The sequence below is a fragment of the Bombyx mori genome, chromosome 14, assembly GCF_030269925.1.
Source record: "Bombyx mori chromosome 14, ASM3026992v2".
Taxonomy (NCBI): Eukaryota; Metazoa; Arthropoda; class Insecta; order Lepidoptera; family Bombycidae; genus Bombyx; species Bombyx mori.
In genome coordinates, this window is record NC_085120.1 from 7,650,759 (window position 1) to 7,678,758 (window position 28,000).

The window sequence follows — 28,000 nt, forward strand, 5'->3', positions numbered from 1 at the left end:
CGGACTGATTTTATATGCGGGCGGAATGTCATCGATGCATCCAGGGTAACGCCCAGGTACTTGACCTTCCTGGCCCAGGGTATGGATTGACTAAAGAGAGTAATCGGGGGTGTGAGATTCCTCCTCCTAATACGGGAGGAAATCCGTGTGGAGCTTCCCCTCTGAAAGAGCACCGCAGTACTTTTCGCTGGGTTGATGTCTATGCGCCATTTTCGGAACCACTGTCCTAGGGCTAGGGCTGCGCTCTGAAGCTTCTTCGCGATTAGGGACTTGTTTCTACTGGAATAGTAAACAGTCGTGTCGTCGGCGAATAAAGCTAAATGGGTCGGCGGCGACCGGGGAATATCGTTAACGAATAAGCTAAATAGGAGGGGTGAGAGGACAGAGCCTTGCGGGACTCCAGCTGTGAGAGGTCGTGGGGAGGAGCGGGTTCCCTCGACTCGATATCGAAAAGAGCGGTTCGACAAGAAGTCCCGTATGATGAGCACGAGACTATCCGGCACACCCATGTTGAATAGTTTGAAAATCAAACCGTTGTGCCAGACTTTGTCGAACGCTTTTGCGACGTCGAAGAAGAGAGCTCCCGTGTATAACGGTTTTGGTCGATTAAGCCCCACAAGAATGTGCTCCGTGAGGCGGTGCACCTGTTGAACGCATGAGTGATTTGTACGGAATCCGAATTGTTCATCGATGAGAATGCCCTTGGATGAGACGAAGTCTCTGAGGCGTTTGTAGAGCAGACGCTCATACAGTTTGCCTAGAGACATGAGGAGGCTAATCGGGCGGTAGCTCGTCGGATGATTTTTTGGTTTACCGGGTTTATGTATGCCGATAACGTCCGCTTCTTTCCACACCGCGGGAAAGATACAGTTCGCCATAGCGGCATTGAAAATAGATGCCAACATCACGATGAGTTGGACGGGTAGAAGTTTAATAACGCGGTTGGATATACCGTCGGAACCGGGAGCCTTGCGAGGACGTAGGTCTTTGATCAAGTCTTTAACTTCCATCGGGGTGACGGGTGGTAACACATCAGAGGGTGGCAAGGAGGCTCTGCGTTCTACCTCACTGTCTACTAATTCTACATGCACAGGGTCCACGGATTGAGTGCTGGGCGTGCACTGGGTTTGCAATGTATCGGCCAGCAGCTCTGCTTTTTCGTCATCATCGAACGCCGTGAGTCGGCCTGAGGGGCCTACGAGGGGGGGCATAGTTACTACCGTATCCGATTTGAGAGTACGAGCTAAGCGGTAGTAAGACCTTTGGGAGGGCGCGAGTCCTTCTAAGAAATCAGACCATCTGGCATCTCGGACTTCGGCGATGCGAGACTTTACGTCGCGTTGTAGGGCACGCATTCGAATACGATTTTCCGCGGTAGGATACCTGTCGTAGGCGCGTATCGAGGCGTTCTTAGCTCTAAGGAGTTCCCTAATATCGTCGGATAATTTGAAGCGGTGAAGGAAGTCCTCCGCTACAACTTGTTTCGATGACCTATCTAATGTCGAGGTGATGTGTGACGTTAAGATGTCTATGGCTTCAGCGGTATCCTGAGGAGACGGGGTAGAGTCCGGGCTAAACGGTAGCGATGGTGGATCAGATTCAGCCAGGCTGATGCCCAGCGTGTGCCAATCCACCACAGTCCTCGTGACGGGAACGGAATCGGGAGCGCGACCGAGCTTCATAACGACGGGACGGTGGTCTGAATCTAACTCTGAAACTACTTCGATCGAGTGTAAGCGCAGAGTTACGTTTTTTAATAACGCTATGTCGAGTATATCCGGGCGATGCGCGATATTTAGCGGGTAGTGAGTCGGGATTAGCGGAGCGACGATATCGAAGGCGAGATTATCGACTAACGCGTCAAGCCGCCTGCCATTCGGGGTTGTGGTGTGTGAGTTCCACCTAATGTGTTTACAATTTAGGTCGCCCGCCAGAATGACAGAGCTCCCCATGCCGAGCAGCGCCTCGATATCACTGCTTAGAACGATCTTATCCGGTGGAAGATAAACGGACGCGATAACGATCGGCGCGTGTCCAGTCAGTGAGATTTGGCATACTGATGCTTCGATGTTAGAAAGCGCGGGGGGGTCGAGTGGGACGCAATGCAGGGCTCTTCTATAGTAAATGACGGTACCACCACCACGAGCAGAGAGCCTGTCGTTCCTGACCATGTTATAGTTCGCGATTTTAGGGTCACGGCGCGCGGGCTTAAGTAGGGTCTCCTGCACTAAAAAGATATCAATTTGATGGTCACGCAAAAAGTCAGAAACCTGATCACGCTGATTTGCGAGACCGTAAGCGTTAAAAAATCCTATCGTTACGGATAGGGGCTTTATTCTACTTATATACGCCATTGATTACCGGCGGAGTGAGGGGAGGACGTACGTATTTAATGACGCGTATACGTCGGCGTATTCTTGCACAACGGCGATAAAGTGTTGTGCAGTTGAGGCAGAGCGAATGGCGTCGCCCAAAGCGTTAACGCGCTCAAAGTTGATCGACTGAAAGAAGTCGATCGCTAAAGCGAGATTGTCGGACGCGGTCGGAGGGCAAGTCGCGGGAGAGGGACGAGTCGCGGGGGCGGGACGAATCGCGGAGGAGGGAGTTGTAGCCGTGTTCATGTACGGCAGCGGTTTCGCCCAGGCCGAGACACTGGGCACCGGCGCCGGAACGAACGCTGGCTTAGCCTGCGACACAGAGGGTGCCGAGGCTTTGATGTCTGGGCCGGAAGCTCGGAGGCGGTTTTGGCGGGCGACGCGGCGATTTATTTTCGGGGCTCGGGGGCATCCGCGGTAATTTGCGGGGTGACCCTGTGTTCGACACAGGACGCAGCTAGGCGGTTCTGTCGCGGTTTTTTGATCGCGAGTGCATAGGGCCGTGGCGTGATCGCCTAAGCACTTGACGCATCGGGGGCGCGCGTGACAGTTACGGGAAGAATGCCCGTATAATTGGCAGTTATGGCACTGGCTAGGTGTGCCTTTCTTGTGTGGGGTTTCGACTGCGATTCCGGAAAGGCTACAGACCGTTCGGATGTTGAATATTTGCTTACCCTCGGGGGTAGGCTGGAGGGCGACGAGAACCATATTATATGGCTCCCTTCCGCGGCCTGTGTGCATGCGGTGTACGGAGTTAACCGGTAGGCCTTGTTCGAGAAGGTCGGCCTTGACGAGCTCGGCATCCAACTCTTTAGGGATGCCACGTATAACGGCACGGAGTTCGCGCTCCTCCTGGAGCGTATATGTGTGGAAACTTATACGCTCCTTACGGAGGTAAGAAGAGAGGGCCCTATGGTCGTCGGATGTTCGAACCTTAATTTGAATGCCGTTCGCGAGGTTACGGGCATTCGTAAAATTGATATTTTTGGCCTTAAGGGCCAGGGAAACTCGTTCCCAAGCTGCCTTCTCTTGAAGGATTACCGGGGGAGGGGTCTGGGCTTTATTTTGTGCCACCGGACGCGGCGACGGAGTGGCACGGGCTGGAGGCGCAACGGGAGTCTGAGGGCGGGGGCGCGACGCGTTCGCGGCTTTGCTAATTTTAGCGGCCGCGGGAGCTCGAGACTCCGCGGCACGCTTCTTACCCTTTTGCACCAGGGTGAATCCATCCGTCGATGAGGCGGGAGCGAGGTCGACCTCCATCTCCGAGTCAGAGTCGGAGGACGAGGAGGCGGGCGCAGGTGACCTACGAGTAGGTGTTTTGGACGGCGCGACGGAGGCCGCGGATGATCGCGCTGCTGGAACGGTGACCACGGCGGACGACGCAGCAGTTTTACTCGCCAGTATAGGGGACGCGGGAACGGCAGGCACGACGGAGGCTGCGGTGCTCGATGCAGAAGCTTTGCACGCAGGTACAGGCGACGCAGGAGCAGCGAGCTCGGTGGAGTCCACGAGAGGGCTCGCAGTGTGATCGGCCTTGAACGCCTGAAACTCGGAAGTGAGCTTTGGGTAGCGAAGCCGGAGAAATTCCGCAAATACAGCGTCCATGATGTCTACGTGCCCAGGTGGGGCTACCCTGGGTCTTAGAAAACACTCGCCTTGCGGCGAGGCCCCAACTTCTCGGACCTGAGCGGTTCTATTGAACACAGGTGGCGATGCGGCACGATTACTGCAGGACAAAGAAAAATCACAACAAAACGGAAATAACAAAAAGAAACAAAACAATTAAACACTTCCAGGAAGACAGTTTGTCGGCAGATGTACCACGAACACAGAAATAACAAAAGGAAATAAAACAAATAAAAACTTCCAGGAAGAGCACTTAGTCGGCAGATGTACCACGAACACAGGCCGCGCGAACAATGGCCGGGCTAACAAAAGCCGGGCGAACAAAGGCCGGGCGATCGAGTGGTCGATGAGCACGTCCGCGCGTGACGGGTGCCTCTATCGGAATGATTGTGGAGAGTATTAAACGGTAGGCAGCGGCATGTTTCTGCCCCTGGCATTGCTGAAGTCCATGGGCGACGCGACAGTAACCACTCACCTTCAGGTGGGCCGTATACTCGTCTGCCTACAGGCTATAAAAAAAACTTAGATATTTAATGTACATATTAAAATTTCTATACATATTTCAGGATACATTTTTGTACGTATTACTTTAATCATAGCAAGAAAAAAAAAGAGCGTTTTTGAATTATTTTTATCGCCTTGCTGGTTGGACTGGCTCACAGCCCACTTGGTATTAAATGATACGTACGACGTACGTCGAGAGGGTATCGTTGAGCCATAGACGAGCTCACAGCCCACCTGGTGTTAAGTGGTTACTGGAGCCCATAGACATCAACAACGTAAATGCGCCACCCACCGTGAGATAGAAGTTCTAAGGTCTCAGTATAGTTACAACGGCTGCCCCACCCTTCCAACCGAAGCGCATTACTGCTTCGCGGCAGAAGTAGGCAGGGCAGTGGTACCTGCCAGTGCGGACTCACAAATGCTTCTACCACCAGTAAAAAGTCATAGACAGTCACATATGACACGTCTGCTCATATCTTGAATCACTTGAATTATTTTAATTCATGTGTTATATACAGGTTTTTTTTATTTATTTTTTTATTGCTTAGATGGGTGGACGAGCTCACAGCCCACCTGGTGTTAAGTGGTTACTGGAGCCCATAGACACCCACCTTGAGATACAAGTTCTAAGGTCTCAAGTATAGTTAAGACGGCTGCCCCACCCTTCAAACCGAAACGCATTACTGCTTCACGGCAGAAATAGGCAGGGTGGTGGTACCTGCCCGCGTGGACTCACAAGAGGTCCTACCACCAGTAAAGATTGTATTTACACTCGCTCGTTCTAAATTTATTTCGATAAAATTTGAGGTTAAAAAAATAATGAAACAAATACATTATTACATACTCTTTGCATATATTTATTTTCCTAAATAATAGTCAACTGCTATTTACATCTCAATATGAATTCAAACAATAACTTTAAGCACACAAAACAGTATTTGTTACCTACGTAATATCTACTATCACAGAATTGATAAACAATAAGAATGAAAGAAGAACAAAGATACCTATTTTATTTTAGGTAAGTTCAAATAGCATAGACCATAGATTATATAATTAAAAAAAGTACATTAACTGGAATTCCGCATTTCGTTAATTTTTTATTTTTATTTTAAACCGAGCTATTGCAACATAGTGTTTTTTTATATCAAATTTACCTTTCAAAGGCCTATAATTCACACATGTGAGTTTTTTCTAATATCTAATTTACTTTATACGACCCTCGCCTCAAACTTCTTAAGTCAATAAAACTGGCAACGAATGAGCATATCGGCGCTTGAAAGGCAAACGTGACTAAGCGACAGTGGGTGAACTTTACAGTAGAATAACTTAAAGTTGAAATACCTGAAAACAAAATTTATTTTAACGAATCTAGCTGTAGTAGAATCTAGCTAGTAGCTGTAGGATTGAAATGATTTTAATAGACCTAGAAATATATATTTTTTGCGCATCGTATATGGTTATTGCCTATCATTCATGTACAAAGCAGTTATTGTCGTTTAGTCACGTTTGCCTTTCAAGCGTCGAATTATTATGATGAAATTCTCGTCTATTCTTAAAAACTCCTGGTGTAAATCATTCAAGTCTAAACGGGCTGCCCTACCCGACATTATGTTACAAAAACTCGTGATTTGTAAAGTGTGTGTTTATTTATCCCTTGCCCCGGGATTCCTTCAACACATCATCCTCTGGAGTGCCTTCAATAGATTTCTTCTCCTTGAGCGCTTCCTTCACAGAATCCACTAAATCGTGGGGTTCCGCAATCGATACTTTCTTGCCTGTGAATATAAGATTAAGTTATATAGTTAGTCTTCTACCAATTTGTTTAGCAGTTGTGAAATATTCAAGTGTCCTACAATATTAACATTATAAACATATCTCAAAACGAGAAGAAAAAACCAATGTTCCAACTAACATTAAGTCTACCAAAACAATAATAAATTTATGAAATAAAACATCTTTGGAATTCCTTTATTTATTGATATTTAATTCACTAGTGGATCCGGTAGAACCTATCGAAGTTTCTTTATGTTAAGCAAACGTATAAGATGGGCTGTATATCTTATGGTATTTAATCTAAGAAATACATAGAACCTTCAAATGTTTTCAGGAGGCTACCTTATCAAATACAATTTTGAATCTAGCTTATTGAATATAGCTAGTATGTTACATATCCTAGTGGTTTCCGGTGGCTATTCACCAATCGTATAAAAACATCGATTTATTGCAATTATTCGCGAGCGTCAATTACCGCACGTCGATGGCTATGACTGACTGAAACCTAACCTGGTTCAGGGTCAATCTTGAGGGGACATTGGGGTCTATCACCACAGTGTTCACACTTCAGAAACGAGGTCAAATTCTAAAGTGGATATATAAAGCATGACTGCATCGCGGTAGACGTAGGCAGGATGGCGGTACCCAAGTACCCATATGGACTAACATTACGTACCAGTATTTACGAAATTTATCAATTTTATTGATTTCGTTTGTATTACACGATATTAGTCGCCTGATGCGTTATAAATACCGAATCTTTTATGAAGTACATATTTATGTACTTAGAAACAGCGATAATTGCCCGCATAATTTTAGCCCTTGCACATTGTATCAGAAAATTATCTAACGACCGAAGTTCAAAGCGATGGTCTGACCAGGGTTTTTTGTTGTTCTTCAGATTGGTGGACGAGCTCACGGCCCACCTGGTGTTAAGTGGTTAACGTAAATGCTGCTACCCGCCTTGAAATATGAGTTCTAAGATCTCAGTAAGCCCCACCCTTCAAACCGAAACGCATTACTGCTTCACGGCAGAAATAGGCAGGGTGGTGGTAGCTACCGGTACGGGCAACAAGATGTCCTACCACCAGGTTGACTCAACAGCTAGAAATGCCAGCTCGAAGCTCTCCACCAGGGAAAAGAAAAGGAGAGAAACAGTGAGAAGAGTACCGAAGTCACGCTCCTCAAGAATAACTACTCCGAGCGTCTTACCTGCTAGGTCACGATCGCTATAAAGACACTTCCTATATTTGATGTTAGAAGACATTGCAAGTTCAGGACAGTCTCTAAACCGATTTCATTGAAACAGTATCGCTAATCCATGAGACCCTGTACATGAGACCTTTAGAACTTATATCTCAAAGTGGGTGGCGCATTTACGTTGTAGACGTTAATGGGCTCCAGTAACCACTTAACGCCAGGTGGGCTGTAAGCTCGTCCACCCATCTAAGCAATAAGATAAGAAAAATCCCGGTAACATTTTAACATATTTTTAACATCGAGTGGGATGAGATCGTATTTCGATCTTCAATTTAAAAATTCTTTTTTTTTAGGTTTTTAGTAATTTAGTATTTAGAATTTTAGTAATGATTACTCTAATGATTAATTTTTCCATCAAAATATTCTCATAAATGAATTTAATACTAACGTGACACGAGATTCGCTTGACAGGCTAAATTGTTTCACCTTTAATATAAAACAAAAATGAATTTAAAATTTTCATCAACAAAAAGAAAAGAATTGGCTATAGCATGATGGCGTAGGGTATACTAGTAGAGGACACATAAATAAAACAACATTTATTTAACAACAAGCAAAGTGTATTCGTAAATAATATTTACAACTTTATAAATAATTGAATAACCATCATACTATACCCAAATACTACTAACAAGCCTTTCATTATTCCTTTCAAACATTCAAAACCACGTTTGGTCGGCTATAACAACTACATTTAAAAGGACAATTATTACAAACAAAATTCATAAATAACTTTTACATCAAATGTTTATATTAGTTAACTTTGATTTCATATTATATACGTTTTGGACTTTTTCACATACTCCGCAAACTCTAATTTCGCATTATTAAGTTACCCCGGTATGGAAAGTTGACATGAATATACTTAAAATGTTTTATTTCTATTCTTAAATGTAGAAGAATCGGTGATAATCGATTTAATAATGACCTTATTCTTAAAGCGTTACGATACACAATGCAAATAGTCAAGATGTAGTCAATACTATGTACTTTATTTCCTTAAATAAGACACGAATTATATAACATTCAGCGTGTGAGTACTCCAGATATATCACGAATGTCAATTACTTTCACATTTACTTAGTTTTGATTCGAAATCGACTAACGAAATCGATTCATTCGTAAAATCGATATTTGAAACCCTCACCTTTAACATCGAGCATTTTTTAACATCATACCAACCTAATGTATTTGTTTTAATTAAGGACACTATTACGGTTTAATCTACGGTTTAATTAAAAATTTTAAAAAATTCGTATCAAATTTCGTCGGTGCAAAGTCATCAAAGATTTAATCACAAAAGTAGTTATTTTAAGATCGCAAGATCACTCTCACGCTTCGAACAAATCAGGTCGCATCTCCTTTTGTTTTTTAATAGTTCTCTCGTAGCCCATGGGCAGGTCTAACTCCCTTTCCGGTTCCGTAGTGCCGTATGAGTACGGTTGGTAATACGTATAGTAACACAATATGACAGCAGTTACGAAACCAGTTAAGAATGCCGGTTTGTTCTCGCGAAACGTTTCAATGATACTGTCTACAAATGTCCAGCCTCTGCTATTGTCATTACCCTGGTCGTTATCTCGATTCATACGGTGAATCTTTTCGTTTTCCCGAGCACTATCATTTGTTTTTTCTGCAAAATAAACGAATTTTTTCTCGCTTCACAAAACAATTGTTTTTTTTTTTTTAAATACTCCAGTTAGTCGTGATAAACTCAAAGTATTTCTTTCTAGTGAATCTGTATCAATAACAATAGGTTTGTTGATTGACGATGTATACACATAAACCCGTTACATTCATTGAAATGTATGGATTAAATGTTTTCATTAAAATCTTTTAAAATTTATGGAGTAATATTTTGGGTTTAATAGTGACTGTTTTGTCATTTCCTGCTAAATGAAGTTAATAGAAAGCATGGCACAAAAGCATGACGTCATTTCTTGTTATAGTTCGCTCTCTGTCTAGTAATAATAATAAAAATATTACATACAACTTTTGTATATTTTCTATTCTCATCTTTCTGAATATTTTTTAATTTAAAAAACAGCCAAATTGCTTCCAAATAGAATACTTTTTGTAGATTTTTCTTTCCATTATAAGAAATAATCAGTTTAGTTATTTAAAAGTTACAATTATTTATTTTCTTATTTTTACCTAACTTATTATTTCCATTAATTAGTCTTTGGCATATTCATTACTGTAAGTTTTGTAAACTAAACCCTTAAAAATTGTATTCATATTGAAGAAAAATATTTGTGCACTTTTAGAAAATTTGTAAGTAATGTTAACTCCGCTTTTTTTTTTTCATTTCTTACCATCTCTGTCATAGGAAACTCCTAGTATTTGACCGGGAGTGTCTTCTTCGAGTTCGGCATAAGCATACATCAAGGCTTTCTGCTTGTCTGTCAGTGTCTTTGGTACCTGTAATATCAATTATTGTTCTCAATAAATGAAAATTAATTTAACACTCATGTCGACAAGTCACTGTTCTTAGTTTATTGGTAAAGAAGAAAATATTCCCTTTTAATGTAGATTCAACATCTAAATGTAAGATGATAACTGGAAAACTCTTTTTTAACTTCTTGCCAAAAGCAAAATTTTATAATTAAACAAAAAAAAATGTGGCAAGTATTTCAAATTACTTAAATTAAAATTAAAAGACCTTTTTAGGGCCTTTTTACCATTGTAGAACTTTTGTGTATCTTTTTCCTGGATAATAAATACAAGTGAATTAACAAACCTGTATTTTAATGTGTACGTAGTGATCACCGTGACCATGTTGGCTGACACGTTTCATTCCTTTCCTTGATAAACGAATAGTGCTGTGAGATGATGTTCCCGGTACTATCTGAAATTATTATAATTTGCTTTATATATTACTGTTCTTACTTCTGGAAATGTGTACTGGACACAAATGTATGCTGCTAGAATAGGAAGTTTGACATATTACCTGTAATGTGTGATCTTCATACAGTCCCTGTATCCTGACTGTACCACCAAGCACAGCTTGAGCAATTGATATCTAGAAATCAAAGTTATATTTTAGATTTTGCCACATTTAAATCATTTTTTATTACACGCTGAACATTTTCACACCTACACGAAATTTGTGATTCATGAAGAATGACACAAATTGCACTATCCAGAAATAAACTACAAGTCAAATTTTAAATTGGTTAGTATATAAAATCACGAACCACCAAAACACAGATAATAAAAAACTCTTGTATAAAATTTCATAAAAATCTTTTCAATCATTAAGTGTATGAGTGACAAACATACAAACTTTCACATTAATAATCTCAGCAGTATTTAAGATAAGCAATTTAAAGGCATTTTAGTCCACTATTAACATTTTAGAATTCCCATTACCAATGTTCCCTCAAATACAAGTTTTACGAGGCAACATTTTGGCTGTGCCTCTGGCATCGCTGACGTCCTTAACCACTCATCATCAGATGGACCTTATACAAGTCTGCCTACAATGGCAATAAAATGAAAAAAAAACTATGCTTAAATACATGCTTTTTACTTACTGTACAATCAGTATGTACATCAGGACCGTCTCTTTTGAAATAATTCGAAGACTCCACTTTAAATGTGATAAATAATTCATTGTTTCCAACCGACATACGCACTGTCTGACCATCTTCCACACCAGCTGGCACAGGTATTGTTATTTTCTTACGTTGTACCTATTCAAAATACAGAAAAGATGATATAAGGAATACAAATTAATTCTGTTTTCTTCTTGATTTTAATAGCACTAGACAGATCACAGATATTCCGGTTTTAATTGGACTCCAAAGCCTTGAAGAGGTGACAATCACTAGCTAGAAATGAGGTTGAAGGTACATAAATAAATATATTTACTTGGTACATATATATCTTATATTTTAAACCACAATAAATACTAGTGTGATATATTCTGATCATATTTTGCTTTAAAATCACCCATATATCTTATTTAAAGGCTTAGAGATAAAAGTAGCATATACATTAAATTCAAAATGTTAAGAATACAGTTTGAGATACATAGCAGTCACTGATATTTCAAAATTAATTAAAGTAATTCAAGATGTCAGGCAGTATTATTATTTGATTATTCAGAGATAGCTCAAATTAGATTCATCTTGTTTAAAACAAAAATACATACATTTATTTAAATTTTTAAATATGAGGACTTACAAAACAGACTAATAAATACAGATCATAATAAACTTTGAAAATATATTTTTATGTTAATGTTGTATTTTACACAGCATTTTTTTACTCATATCAAAAGTCCATAATTATTAGATTAAGTGGATTCATTCATTATATTTTTGAGACAAGAGATGACAGAAAAAAACCTTATCAAATTATGAAGTCTTATAATCATAGTCATTAAATATATAATCCCCATAAACTGTTTTGTTCGAGTTACTCAACTTTGAAGAATTATAAAAAATATGTTTATTTATCCTAAATAAATAAATCCAAATAATAATAGATTTTATTTCTTTTACAGCAATAATTTCAACGTCAAGGGAGATATAATTACCATCAGTACATAATGTTGATATTTCTTATGTTAAATAGTCTTAATTTAATTAATTGTATTAATAAATAATTAGATACTTCATGTGCCAGTAATTTTCACTGTAATTATGAAATTTAAAGATTTTCTTCTGCCATTCATGCTATCTTTTTCATCTATCCGCATCTTTTTAATTACATGGCTTTTTATGCAGTAGTATGATCAGTGCTTCAACATGATGAGAAATTTACTTGCTGGTTTGCTTGTTGCTTTTCTTTATAGGTCGAAAACATGCTATACCAACAGTAAAAAAATTAAATTATCTACTTACAGACTGTCCCTTTCCTTCACATTCAACACACGGGTATTTTATCAACATTCTTGTACCATGACAATGTCTGCATGTTGAGCGCATTACAAATGGACCTGTAAGAATTTTAGGTTCAATGATATGTTCTGTGGCCTTTCACACTAATTACAATCTTGCCACATATAAGCTGACCTGACCTGATCTTGTTTTTAGAGCTAATAGAAAATATCATTAAGCAAATGAAAAGCTACCCTTAAAACGTCACAGTAATAAGCGGTCTATACTTTCAGGATCACAATTCACACCACCACCAATATCAAGTTACTGTATTGTAGATAGTGTATTTAACAATATCAATACATGTCTTTAGATTAATTGTGATTTTGCACCAACATCACTTTTGTTGTATTGAGAGACTTAATTAAGCTTAAAAATATTTTATACTTATACTGGTATCCATCCTTTAACACGGTATTCTACAACACAACAATGAGTTTTTTTTTAATTATTTAGGAAATTCCATTATGCACTGAGCACACAATATATAGCTTAGTTGAAATGTTTCATTCAGAAAAATTAATCTCCTTTTGCCAGTACTTCTAATCTTATACAACACTATTTCACACAATACAAGACTGTATAAATATATCTACTGTGTTATAGGAGGGTAACCTGTATTTAAGTATTTACCTCTTGAAAATGTTTCCATTCCAGTTCCATTACAATATGTGCATCTTATAGCTTTTGTTCCTAGCTCACAACGAGAACCTTGGCATTTTGGACAGGTGTCAACAACATTAACATTGACATCTTTATTAACACCTCGAGCTGCTTCAGTGAACCTCAAATTTACTATAATCTGTGAATTAATGTTTATTTTTTATATATAATTGCAATGTCTTTGGTCGCTATCTAGTTCATATTCAGATGGTACTTTTAACAGTTACTAACCTCTTGAGCTGCGCCAAACCCAAATTGGCTTTCAGCAAAATCACTAAAAGTATTACTCTTGAAGCCAGCATCTCCAAAAATCTTCCTAAACAATTCTTCAGGGTCTATTGTCGATTTGTACTGCCACTGATGGGTGAAACCATCAGGGCCTCCGGGGCCACCCATGCCCATTTGTTCGGACGTTGTGCCATATGTGTCATATTGTTTACGTTTATTTTCATCTGATAATATCTGAAAAAATCACAAATGCCAAATGTTCAAATGAATGCGAGAGCCGTCAATCATCTCGTCTCGGAGTACCTCGTGGTGGTACAAATTACAGACGTAATGCATTCTTTATAAGAGCTGCTAACAGTTTCAATGCTCTAGCTGACTTCCCTGAACTGGACATTTTCAACACTTCTACTAAGAGTATTAGGAGAACATTAGTCAGTCGATGGTTGAATGCAAATATTTAATTAATTATTTTCTATTTACTACGTTTTTCTGTTTTTTTTTTCTCAAACTGTTTTATTTTAGTTTTACGTTTTACTTTAATTATTTAATTCTAGGCGATGCGACGCCACAATCCTTTATACTTTATAGTTATTTAAATGCGGAGACATTTAAATGGTGTTTAGTTGTAAGTTTAGAGTTTATATAGTTTAAGTTCACTGTTTGTCTTCCTAATAAAATAAAATAAAATAAAATAAAATACCTACTGGAATAGGTGTTTCAGACCACTGGCTTAAATAAACATTACATTTTATTTAGGAAAGATAAGGTACCTCATAGGCTTCAGATACTTCTTGAAACTTTTTCGAAGCTTCTGGGTCCGATTTATTGGCGTCAGGGTGATATTTCTTCGCAAGTTGATAGTATGCCTTCTTGATGTCTTTGGCCGATGCATTTTTGGATACACCGAGTACTTTATAATAATCGGCGCGGTTATATAGATTATTTGTAGTGTGAATATGTCGATGTTTCGGGAAATTATCTGAACAAAGTTTATATAGGTTATATCTCAAGTTTGACATTGGAGATTTTAATTGAATATTTCTTCTGTGAGGAACTTATAGCCGTTACCAAATCGTATACATTTAAGGTAATTTGTTAAACTACATCGTTTTTGATATAAAGCAAAAAAGTGATGTAATGAAAAATACGGCATGTGAGACTTACAAGTTTTGAAAGAAGTATCCGATATGGCGTGGCTTCCAACAAAACGTTCACAATTATTACATTTATGTAAAAATCTATAAGTAGTTTTAGGTATTGTATTAGTTAATAATGAATTAAAAGTTCTTGAATTTAAAAATCCCAGAGCACTCCGAGCAGGAGCCATTTTCCCAATTGACTGTCAGAAGTGTCAGACAGTGTCAGACTTGTCAGAGTGAAAAAATTAGAAATAGGTACATTTAAATTAATTGATTATTTAGCACTGGTAATACTATTAATAATAATATTAGTAATCGAGATGGGTGGTCCATAGAACGCCTCGTTGTGCAGGGAAGCGTTGATGGTACAAGACCGCGCGGGAGGCCACCAATGCGGTGGACCGACCAAATTAAAACTGCAGTGGGAGGTCCCCTAAATGAGTGCAGTAGAATGGCCTCGAGCAGGGAGAGATGGCGCGACATCGTGAGACGCATCAAGTCTGCCCCTTCCAACACTACATGACGATCACGACCACTCTGTCAAGAGTGACACGACTGAGAAGAAGAAGAAGAAGAAGAAATACTATTGACAAAAACATGACAGATTTTGAATTAAGATTCAGTTAAAAAAATTGATTTTTTCCCCCTACCTATTTGTTGGTAGCCTAAGGGGCTGTTCTAGCTACGGTAAGTCTGATACGTGAACTTATGGGGCTTAACCTGAGAGAGTATGCTAAGACTCACCCTAACAAGAAATTGTTAAAGCACAATCATATTATTTAAATAACTAAGAAGAAAAAGAAAGGAGAAGAGCAGCGTAACAATCGGAATTCGGAAAAGATAGCGCACAACATTGTCTCACGGAAATATAGTTATGAAATTTTCGAACATTTATCTATATAAATATATAGATTATTAAGCGAATGTAGGTACTACTCTTCCATTGATTAGTTATTGTGGATAAAAGTATAAAAAACCTAATCATGGTGAATAGATTACCGGCCCAAATTCGAAATGGAAACGCACGTATTTTTTTACAATCACCAAGTATTTCTGGCTATGGAAGCTTGTGATATTATTATTTATAAGATTAATAACAGTTAGATCGCAAATTACAGATGACTCCAATTTTTTTCAATTTGTGTGGAATCGATTTTATTGTTTTGTTTACTCGATCAAATAATTCAACTTTTGATAAAAGTTTTGTATTTTGTATTTTCTTTATTATTCGGTTACGCCATCTAGTCTTATTACTCGCTCAACTGAAGTAATTTTAAATTCTCTTTTTATCTGACAACATTATTTTCCTGGGCAACGGTAGGGAAGATGATTTATAAACAAAAAATGAGCTTAGAAAATGCGAATTACAATCAAGTAAACTAAATAGTTTAGTCCTATTGTGATTAATTAGAATAAACAATACCAGGAGCAGTGAATGTCGTTACAATATTGAAAAAATGGCATCAGTAAACGTTCGTGATCAAAAAATCGAACAGCAAGTAAATAAATTTCATTCCCTATATTTCAAATTTGAAAATAAATTGTGGTTTTACATATTTTTACAACAAGCAAATAAAATGAATATTCATTTAATAAAATGTGTATTTTAGCGTCAGTTGATGGAACTTAAAATGAAACAGAAAAGGCAGAATTCAGGAATGGTTCAAGCAAACGATTTAAGAGTAGGGTCAGCAAAACGGCCCATATCAGGTAGTCGTAGCCGGGAACTACATGGTAAGTAAAATTCATTGACAATAAAAATCATTACTATAAATGTTGTATTCATAACTTATTGCTTTGCATGATTATACTAATTTTCGTTATGCGCATATTTTTTTTCGTTTCAAAACAGGCTATGATGGTCCGATGCAATTTCTCATGTCACCTGTAAACCCAGATCAAGTTATACCTCTCCAAACTAACAGAATATCAACATATGACGGTAAGTGAAGTTAAACGGGCTTATGATGAATTATTGTACAACCTAATACTTAAAAAAAATTAAAGCTATCATTATTAATACCAATCATTCTTACAAAAATTGACTAAATTAAGTCATACTTGTATCTAACTTTGTATGTAATAATAATTACAAAAAATACTAATAATCAATTTGAAATGCTCACTGCACTATAAATAAATGTAAATGGAAAATTTTGATTCGAGCCCTACACCCCAGCAGGGGGTAATAGGAAGGAATGATGATGACTGCACTATAAGCGCTCGTATCAATGTTATGTCATTCTTTCCATTTCTTGAAATAAAATATCATATTAGAACCAAATAAAAAGAGAAAGACAATTTAGGAAATGGAGCTTGTATCTCTACCCATGAGTAGTGCTGAGCTCAAATTCTTACTATTATTTGCCCACTGAGTTTCTCGCCGGATCTTCTCAGTGGGTTGTGTTTCCGATCCGGTGGTAGATTCTGCAAAGCACTGCTCTTTCTAGGGTCAGTGTTAGCAACTCTCCGGTTGAGCCCCATGAGCTCACCTACAAACGTTAGGGTGAAGCTGAAATAGCCTCTTAAGGCTATCAGCACAAGTAGAAAAAAAAAAAAAAAACTTTTAAAAAGCTACTTGTTAGTCACATCAATATAACTAAATTTTTTTAAACCCATGATTACATGTTGTGGTTGAGTGTTTGTGAATCTTGTTTGTTATTTACAATGTGTCACTCTGTTTAGATTTCAAATGTTATAAATGACACACAAAATCCACAGTACTCATAATCAACCAGAACTGTCTCATTGTTCAGTAATTATTTCCCTATACTTGGCTCTGTGTCCAAAGTATATATATTTTATATAAATAAATTATATAACTTCTTCAGACTTCTCTGTGATTATTAAGAAATTTATAAAACTGCACATTTAATGAATTAATTCAATATCAAGTGTTCCTGCTTAATTCGGTTCATACATATGCTATGCAAAGTTATTTCTGTATTACTGATATACAATACACAATCAACCTACTTGTCTAGTAGGTTTATCAGCTAAAATTTTTTATGGATACTTCCTTTTATGAATATTGGTATACATGATTCAAGAGAAAATTCCAATTGAAACCTAAATTTGTCATACATATCATAAAATAGAATATAAATTAGACTAGGGTGGGAGATTGAAAAAAAAATAATGCAGCACAACAAAGAATAACACAATGAATTAATTCTACAGAACTCGGAAATCAAATAGAAGTATTAACTATTGATGATGACAACAGTGGTGAAGAGGAAGAAGAGAGTGTGCCAGTGTGTAGTGTCGGACGGGATGCAAGTACAGATGATATATGTGCTGATGCTGCAGTGGCACCAATGCAGGCCAGGATACCAAGGAGAGACGATTCTCCTAGTCAGGTATGTTTTGCTTCTGCTATGGCTAAGAGTGAATATTTAAATAAAAAATTGTCCATAGCTTTGTATAAAATATATTTCCATCGGAAGATCTATGTTTATATGAATCAATCAATTCAATATCAGCCTGCCCTACTATTGTTTAAAATTCTGCTGAAACTAGTAAGATTATTCGGAATTTTGTGGTTAATGTTTCGGCTTGCACTGAGTCAACCACAAATAACGTCACTAAAGTAGGGCTGTTCATTGTGTTTGCCATTATTCACTCACATTATTATTGAAACAAGAGGCTAAAATCGGATTTATATAAAATCTGTACTACCCTTCAAACAATTTATATTGACAAAATTTCGTGTGCAGGGTGAAATGTCGAACAGCTAAAAGTTATAATATAATTGTACTATATTAGTAAGGGTACTTATTTCATAAAAAGATGCGGGTGTATAAATGTATATAAAACATAGACACGCATCACTGAACTGCGATGAAGGGCTCGTCGAGTAACTTAACCCATAGACACAGCCCACTGAGTTTCTCGCTGGATCTTCGCAGTGGGTCACGTTTCCGATCCGGTGGTAGATTCTGCGAAGCACTGTTCTTGCTAGGGCCAGAGATATCAACTCTCCAGGTTGAGCCCCGTGAGCTCACCTACACGTTAGGGTGTATCTGAAATAGCCTCTCAAGCCTATCAGCATATGTAGGGGAAAAAATAGACAGTACCGAGACCGGCGCTCCCACCCTCCGTGCCATAGGTAAAGCCGCCTCTGATTTGTACTTTCCACCTTCCTAATCTCTGTCCCTCTTAAAGGAAAAAAAAAAACAGTAACCTGATCACATATTTGTATGGCAGCAGAAATTCAGAGCCGGATAGTAAAACTAACATAATACATCCTACACTCAATAAAATTGCTCGACTTAAATTTTAACATTATTTACTAGTAAATAACATAATAGTAAAATGTACAGATAGCTACTTTCGCCCTACCTATCTAGTCTATCTCTATAATAATAAATAAAACCCATTGTATAATGAACTGAAATGATTCTCAGAATCTCGTCCGCGCGAAGCAGGAATAGTTACTCTAACCCTTAAGGCTAACAGCGAAAGCTTACAAAGCAATAGAAAAAAACAAAATTTTAATTGTATCTTATCATATTGACAACAGTGTCAATTTTAGACTTCCACATCGACTAATTGACTAATAGTAGACCATGAGCCTATTTTATCTATATACTAGCTGACCAGGCAGACTTCGTAGCGCCTCAATCGATAAATAAAAGACCTAAACTTTTGTATGAAATAAACTTAAAAAAAACAAAAGGAATCCGACCAACGGGGGTCACATCAAAGTGAAAACAAAATTGTTATTTTTATTTAATTCCGAGCATTTTCATTCATTTATCTACCTTTTAAACCTTCTCTAGACTTCCACAAACAATTTAAAACCAAAATTAACCAAATCGGGTCAGCCGTTCTCGAGTTTTAGCGAGACTAACGAACAGCAATTCATTTTTATATATAGTGATATAAGATATATTAATATGTGAAGCAAAAACTTTGTACCCCTTTTTACAAAAATTGCGCGGACGGATGAATATAAAATTTCCCACACTTATAATTTATATAGAGAAGAGTGCAGACTCCAATTTCTTTTTTCATTATTTGTAATAAATCAATAAATAAAACATTACACACATTAGCATGTATTTGACATAACACATACATATAAATAATAAATACTCTTTGTTTATTGTCATTTGTCAACTTTTATTTATTTAAAGTCTGTGATCAAATTGAGAAAAGATGAATATTTTTTATCTTTATTACTATTTATCTATAGTGTAGCTTTGGCGAAATCTGTGATTTTATTAAAGAAGTATAATATTGTTTGACAATAGAACCATAATAATGTTTAAACATAAAATTTCAATTATGTAATTATTATGAAAGTCGAATTACGACTAATTCGGGACCACTAATATAAATAACTGAATAACGAATTAGCCATCTGATTGGTTGATCGTTTCTTTGAACTGTAATTAGAGAAAAAATAATTTTCTATTGGATTTTTTTTTATTGCTGAGTTGGGAGGACGAGCTCACAGCCCACCTGGTGTTAAGTGGTTACTGGAGCCCATAGACATCAACAACGTAAATGCGCCACTCACCGTGAGATAAAAGTTCTAAGGTCTCAAGTATAGTTATAACGGCTGCCCCACCCTTCAAACCGAAACGCATTACTGCTTCACGGCAGAAATAAGCAGGGTGGTGGTACCTAGCCGCGCGGACTCACAATAGGTCCTACCACCAGTAATAAAACTAATTGGAACTATTTGTACACATTACAGACGGCTGAAATCGAAGGATCCGTTGAAGGCGCAGTGGAAACCTTCGTAACTACCCCAGCGAAGCACGGTACATTGTACAAGTGTCGCATAGCTAGGGACAGGAAAGGAATGGACCGCGGTCTGTATCCTACTTACTTCCTACATTTGGAGAAAGATTACGGGAAAAAAGTATTTTTATTGGCCGGTAAGATATTTTCTGAATCTATACTAATATGTAAATCTACAGTGATTTTTACGAATGTTCCGTTATAACTACTGAACCATGCATCCGATTGACTTGAAACTTGGTATCCATGTAGAAAATACATGTACTTAATGAATAGGCTAATATTTATATGAGCGTTCGACTCCCTACACCAGTTGCGGGGGCGTTAATGATGAGAATCTTTGTGGGGGTGAGAAATAATAATGTTAAATTTATATGCCCAGCGAAACGGACGGGTGCAGCTAGTAATACATAAGTATCGTTAATACTGCTCTAAAATGATTTCATAAACAAAATATAAATTCCAACCGACTTGTCAGAACACAAATAGATTCCGCCATTATAAAATATAGATTTCCCGAGTGTTTTATTGTACACCAATATAAAAATAAAACAAATAGAATAACATACAAAAATAATAAAATACCTTTTTTTTACATAAAATCAAATATATAAACAAATATAAACACAAGTGTGTTTGTTCAATTTTATTTTATTTATTACTTTATCATGTTAAATTGTATGTACATTATGGAGGGCAGAAGTAAGGAGAATCGTCTCTGTGTGTAAAAAGTGTCCGTTATATCTATCTTATAGTATCTGCTAAATAAGGGTGGCGCTACAGTAGCAACCAGGTAAATTTTTAAAAAGGCGCTTCAAGTTATTGGAATAAGATAGAAAAATAAAAAAGACGAAAGATCTGTAAGCATTACAAAATCACAAAAAGTGTTTTATTTTGCAATCGATATGTCCACGTTTTACCACAGCAATAATTTTAGGTTACATTGACGAAATTAGTTTGGACTACGTAAACATGTGAGGTCTTGTATATTATACTGTCACTACTCTACTCATTAAATATATATATATAACTTCCTAACTCAGTACACTTCAATCAGTTAACAACTGCTCAATTCATATCGTACCCCGTGCCTATACTAGCGCTATTCTGGAGTATTGAACTGTTATTTAGTGCTAGACAGTGGAACACTATTTCAAGCTTCCCCCATATGAGACGGCTCTCCTTATCTCTACCCTCCATAATATACATACAGTAAGAATATAGAATCTATAATTTTCATTAGCTGTACATTCGTACACGCGATTCTATTCTTTTTTTTTTATTGCTTAGATCGTAGGACGAGCTCACAGTCCACCTGATGTTAAGTGGTTACTGGAGCCCATAGACATCTACAACGTAAATACCGCCACCTACCTTTGAGATACGAATTCTAAGGTCTCAGTATAGTTACAACGGCTGCCCCACCCTTCAAACCAAAACGCGTTACTGCTTCACGGCAGAAATAGGCAGGCCGGTGGTACCTACCCGCGTGGACTCTCAAGAGGTCCTACCGCCAATATTCGTTGTCAATTGACCATTATCGACTTGTCTCCTTAATGAATGCTTCGGCAGCTCGCAAGCGGAAGAAGTCGGCCACATCGAACTACCTGATATCGACCGACCCGACGGAGCTGACCCGCCAGGCCGACAGCTTCGCCGGCAAGCTCCGCTCCAACCTGCTCGGGACCGCCTTCACCGTGTACGACAACGGGAAAGCCTGGCGGAAACACGACCACGCGAAAACGAGATACGAACTGGCCTCTATTATTTACGTGAGTGACCTCTGTAGTCTGTACGGTCTAGATCCGAGGTCTTCGCTCGGACTATGATAATGACAGTTCGAGAATAAAAATCACGCAATTACTTTTTATTTATGTATTTATTTATTAACCGACTTCAAAAAAAGAGGAGGTTCTCAATTCGATTGCTTTTTTTTATGTTTTTGTTACCTCATAACTTTTGACTGGGTGAATCGATTTGGATGATTTTTTTTTATTAGAAAGCTGACGCTTCCTGTGTGGTCCTATTTCAATTTAGTCCAGTTCTGACAATGATATCCATGAGAAAACCATATAAGTCTTAAATTTGCATTAAGTACGTGCGCGACAAATAGATGAATAACTCAATATCACGCCGAGTATTGTTTTTAGTGTATGTTAATTTGTTTTGAAATATCTTTTTTTCTATTTGTAGTCGGTTTTTGATAAAGTATGTCTATTTACAATTATTTATTTATTTATTTATTGTTAACATAAAAATAAAAAACACAATCGTAATTTGCATCTGTGCTTGAGCTAGGTGATAGTTGCAGGTGAAACCTGTATCTCAAGCAGCAGTGCTGCTCGTACAAAGAATACAGCAGCTTTACTTCAAATACACAAAAATAGAAAATTACTAGACAAAAATTAAACTGAAATTCAAAGATTTCATAAAAGTGTAGTAAGCTTCAAATATTACAATTAACAAAAATTATTGAAGTTTATTAATGTACCCTCTGTGTGTAATGAGTTTGAGCACGAGTGAGTGTAAAGTAAAGTTATAACTACTGAACCATGCATCCGATTGACTTGAAACTTGGTATCCATGTAGAAAATACATGTACTTAATGAATAGGCTAATATTTATATGAGTGTTAGACTCCGTAATAATAATGACAATAAATAATAATGTTAATTTTAAATGCCCGGCAAAGCGGGTTACTACGGCTAGTTAATTTATATGTACTTTGGGGGCATGTAAAGTTCTCTAGTTGTGTTTTAGAGGAAATTTTAATTTGTTGCAGGACACCAATGTTCTGGGATTCAAGGGTCCGCGCAAAATGACCGTGATCCTACCGGGAATGACGCCCGATCGGCAGCGAGTGGCCATCGTGCCGCAAGACGACAGCGAGACCCTTTTAGAACGACTCAAGAGTCAAAACTATGACGACATCGTGGTGCTTCACAACAAGACCCCAGTGTGGAATGAAGAAACACAATCGTACGTGCTCAATTTCCATGGAAGAGTGACGCAGGCAAGTGTAAAAAACTTTCAGATAGTTCACGATTCGGATCCCGAATACGTGGTGATGCAGTTCGGTCGTATATCCGAAGATGTCTTCACTATGGACTTTAGGTATCCGCTGTGCGCTCTCCAAGCCTTCGGTATAGCTCTCAGTTCTTTTGATAGCAAGTTGGCGTGCGAATGAGCCTGTGTTCTATGTTGTCTAATTTTTAAGAATATGAGGGTATCTCGAAGATTTCTCTTAACACACAATTGAGCACGGGATATATCGTTGGATAGTTGTGTTTTGGTACAGTACTTACGTTTTCGCATATTCAGGTTTTTGATTACATTGATATAATTGACATAATTAGTACCATTTAAATTCATAACTACTGCTCACAATAAAATCGTTTAGAATGTCCCCATATTTTTAATTGCATACAGTTAAGTTAGTTCATTAAATTGAAATAACTATTTGGATAGTCTTTTAAGATTTGAAAAAATGTTTTAATTCCAACAGGCGTCGAATGTAGCTCGATTTGTAAAGTTATGTATTCAAATTCGCATTTAAAATCAACAATTTTTACAATAATATTTGTACGACAGAGAATTTCACTCTTTTAACTAACCTCTAAATATTGATTACGGGATTAATACAATTTTTCCGCAGTGTTATTGTTTGACCCTTTCATCTTAACCATCTATAGCTGTCTCATTGAAAACGTTTATAGAGTAACCATAAACATACATGGGTACTTCAAAGCAGGTTTATTATGATAAGGTTATTTCTAATATACTAGTATTGCTACGTTCGCCATCTGTCGTAATAAAAACAATTTAAATATAAAAATAAACGCACACAATTAATTTCGGTGCTTGTCGTGACTTAGGTTGTGTTAATGTTTTCGCCATTCATCGACTTTGTAATAATCGATTATCTATTATCTAAGTTTATGAACTAGGAATTGATTTACGATAGTACTCTATAAGAAATTATTCACCGGTCCAAGTATTTGGACACTTCTTACGACATTATTATAACTTGAGTTCAATTTATTCAATACGTAAAATACCGTAAGAAAATGATGTTCAAAAGAAAAAAACGCCATACGTTAAACCTTCGTACAAAAGTACCGACTAATATCGACACATTACACTATGTACTAGTCATTTAATTTAGTTTATAGTTTATTTTTTGGAAAAGATGGACTAAAATCATGGTAGAAATATATTTGTGAAGAATTCACAGGTTTTTGTTGAAGTAAAGGCTGTTTTGATGAGTTTTAAATTTTACATGTAACAGGGTGAAACTTGAATAATCTTGTTGCACCTGAAATAATGTACTAAAATTGCCAGAACAGTATTATCTATTAGTTTTTAATGGGTTTAAATCAGGGTTCCCAAACTTATTTTGTCTACTGCCCACTTTGAGAATAAATTATTTTTAGCGCCCCCATTTTTTCACCTACTCAAAACCCCTATAGCGAGAGCTCAGTCGGTGTATAAGAGTCCTCCTAGATGAAATAACAAGTCGCCTCCCAAGCCTCTACACAACGCCCCCATATTTTTCTGGGTATCTTACCGCCCCCCTTTAAGACTGCAGCGCCCACAAGGGGCTTTATCGCTCACTTTGAGACAGGCTGGTTTAAATAAATGTATATAAGTGAAGTGGCTATGGGGGCGGCACGTTCCTCGTAGATGACCGCTGGGGCCATAAAGTTCTCGAGTGGGACCGCGCATTGTTGGGCGTATCGTTTTTAGCCCTCTCGCAAGGTCCAACCATTTGTGGTCGCCGGAATTCGCTGAACTTGGGACGCGGGCATTATGGCGAACCTTGGGGTCCGGTGTCCAATAGTGGATGCCTAAAGCTGATGAATGGATTCGTACTTATATACTTTCTAAGATACAATAATCTCAGACATAGATTTATTTAATCGATCGATCCTTTTAACCTGTCAATCTCCAGGCCCTTTGCATATTTATCAATGCGCAAATAATAAAAAGGGAAACAATGTCTTGCTACATACATTAGACACATATAGCAATTAGAGCATCTATCTTTGGACGAACTTCACATTAAGTCAAGATGCAACAAACAACAAACCAAAGGAACCTTTTGTTTACGTGCCGCTGGAGTCTTTTCAATGACACATCTCTCTCTCTCTATCCATTTATTCACATGTAGAAAGATATTTTGTTAAGATTATTTCAAGTTTTGTAACCGATCGATAAATCGTTAAAAATTACAATATTCAATTTCTCGTAACTATCTGACCTAATCCTCATACCCGCGACGTTTGCCCAAGTGGCTATTAATCCAGAACATACCTACGTAATTATATTTACGAATTAATTTTAGTGTCATTCAAATGTATAACGAGATCGTAGATAAAACCTATCGGGGCATTGAAACCATTAAATCCGAAAAAAGGCAGATCAAGGCGACCTACAGAGAGTTTGAATTCATTTGATTCAATCGCCTCAACAATGGGTCACAACGTCTTTGATTACAAAAAAATATCACTACTAAAGTCTGCCACAAGTATTTATATTGTCGACACTCTTCAGTTATGATGGGTATTAAACAAGAGGCTGTTGGGCAGTGCGTTCTGTGACACGTAGATGCTGTCCACGATCTCAGGAAATAAATGTATCCTAATAAGAACAAAGCTTTACGCTTATTGAGTCATAAACTCAAAGTCAACGGCGTCAACGCCATTTTGTGTTACCGCTTCAAAATGGCGGGTAAAATCTACAATCTATCTTTTCTTAAGTTAATCGATGTGAATGCGTCAACGAGCTTTTAGTGTTTTGTGAATTGTGAATAAAATAAAGTATGTGTAATTTAGGATTAAGATACGCAAGTCAAATCACAAAAGTAATGTGTGTATATCTGATTTCGCTTCGTCGAATTTGTAACTCTTAACGAATGTTAGCCTTTCATAATTTATTTCTAAACATATCTTAGATTTGTATTGATAAAATATAACATACCAGTCTAGGTTTCTGATACTAAAATAACTTTTTAGAGTGATAAAATATAATAAACTATATTTACTTTTGTAATATGTATGTAAAATGAAGATGTCCGTCTTGTCTTTTTACCGCTTGGATGATTCCCACTGAAACTGTGGAGGGAGGTTTAAAATCGTTTGCTGTGATTTGATGTAGAGCTTTTGTATGGGCGCACGCTAGCTCTGTTTCCGGATTTAATATGCCCTTAAACATTAAAAGAGAAAGAACGATCCGTAAAGTTTCAAACAGTGTGCTTAGTGTGAGTTTTTTTGCTTAGTGCGAGAAATTTGAGTTAGCGTAAAAGCTAACTCAAATTTCTATGTACTTAGAAATTTGAGTTAGCTTTTACGCTATCGAAAACATTAAAAAACTCGCACTAAGCACACTGTTTGAAACTTTACGGATCGTTCTTACGGAGCGTTTGCCTACGTTTGTCGCTAGGCCCCCGCTAGGGGTGCTGTTACAACTGCATACAAATTATATTTAAGTTAACTTTTAAGCTATCGAGAACGTTAAAAAACTCTCACTAAGCACAGACTGCACTGAGCTGACTGCAAGCCGCATCCACAAGACACGACGTATATCTTGTTTGTGATGATTGTTTTATTTCCATGACGCATGTGAATGACTGAAAATCCTTTTATGCACTTAGATAATCCTATGTTCACAACCCATTGATTCACTTCAATTTATTGTACTGTAAATATAACCTCACCATATTATAAATTAATTATGGATTTTAGTGTATTGTGCCTTTTAAAATAGGTTAAAATTAAATGTTTGTGCCTTTTATTTTCATGTCTACTATGTATTTTGTACCTGAAGCTTTTAATAGATAAAACAACCTTTAGAAAAATTGCTTTTTACACCTCGATAAGTACTATGTGTTTAGGTAATTTTAAGAAAATGTTAGGTAATACAAACATGTGTTAGAATTTATTACCTATGTAGGATGTTATCGGTGTATAGAGTAGTGTTTGTGAGTTATCAAAATATGTCCATTAAAATATTTAAAACATCTATATAATATCTTCGCAAATTGACAAATTTTATGTTTTGATTGCTCCATTTTGAATTATTACATTTACCTGAGTGTAGAATGATCCAATAATAAATATAATTAATTACAATTTTACAATAATGCATCACTTATTGATTAAACACATTAAATTATATTCTAGAAATACATTTTGAGAATGATCGAAATGGGATTGCAGTATTATTAGATTAAAAATATCAATCAGCAATTTCGTATTAGCAAGTATATGGTGTTATTTTTAGATCAATCACATAGAGATATGTAATTTACGCATTCCATATTTATTTAATTTGTGATACAAAATCATGTATATTGAAAATAAATAATGTATAAAATAATTTTTTTGTTTTCATTACTATTATGTTTTATTAAGTATTTAATTATGAACTTAAGCACATGTGTTGAGTAACAATTCAGTTCACTGTGTGTCTATCTTTATATAACCCCACTTAGCAATCCTTTTATTAAAAGGAGAACAAGTAGTCTTACTGGTACACTACAATTACCCTTGCCATAAGTTTTTTGTCAAGCAGATATTAAGTGGTCAGTTCATTTATAGACCCACATCATGTGTTCATCCATGCATTACCATAGATCTCACGTCATTTCGAATCCTCCCAATCCATTAATAGTACTTTTAGGTACCTTGCGACAGAGTTCAGCGAGTAAACTAATTCCTTAGAGGTAGCCCACTGAGTTCCTCCCTGAAACTTCTCAGTGGATCGTGTTCCCTGATAGATTCTGTAAAGTACT

General features: G+C 37.3%; 2 protein-coding genes across 5 annotated transcripts; one reads left to right on the forward strand and one right to left on the reverse strand.

The window, feature by feature from the left end:
- Window positions 1–5,338: 5,338 nt before the first annotated feature.
- On the reverse strand, window positions 5,339–14,696 carry DnaJ-14 (protein tumorous imaginal discs, mitochondrial-like). 3 transcript variants are annotated; one of them, XM_021351774.3, is made up of 11 exons: window positions 14,483–14,696; window positions 14,089–14,297; window positions 13,322–13,552; window positions 13,061–13,229; window positions 12,392–12,486; window positions 11,078–11,236; window positions 10,492–10,563; window positions 10,282–10,389; window positions 9,857–9,962; window positions 7,930–7,967; window positions 6,223–6,283 (listed from the first exon to the last, which is right to left on the reverse strand). In XM_021351774.3, the coding sequence occupies exons 1-10, from the start codon at window positions 14,643–14,645 to the stop codon at window positions 7,954–7,956; spliced, it is 1,326 nt and encodes a 441-aa protein (XP_021207449.2). In that variant the 5' UTR covers window positions 14,646–14,696; the 3' UTR covers window positions 6,223–6,283; window positions 7,930–7,953.
- Window positions 14,697–15,627: 931 nt separating this feature from the next.
- On the forward strand, window positions 15,628–27,585 carry LOC101744687 (protein king tubby). Of its 2 annotated transcripts, XM_004922628.5 has the most exons (7): window positions 15,628–15,956; window positions 16,068–16,191; window positions 16,310–16,399; window positions 17,638–17,816; window positions 20,162–20,345; window positions 21,781–21,980; window positions 22,991–27,585. In XM_004922628.5, exons 1-7 carry the CDS (start codon window positions 15,915–15,917, stop codon window positions 23,393–23,395), a joined length of 1,224 nt encoding a protein of 407 aa, XP_004922685.1. In that variant the 5' UTR covers window positions 15,628–15,914; the 3' UTR covers window positions 23,396–27,585. The 2 variants fall into 2 exon arrangements, with proteins under 2 accessions (XP_004922685.1, XP_012551628.1); XM_012696174.4 differs by lacking the exon at window positions 16,310–16,399 and having other exon boundaries at window positions 15,670–15,956.
- Window positions 27,586–28,000: the final 415 nt, after the last annotated feature.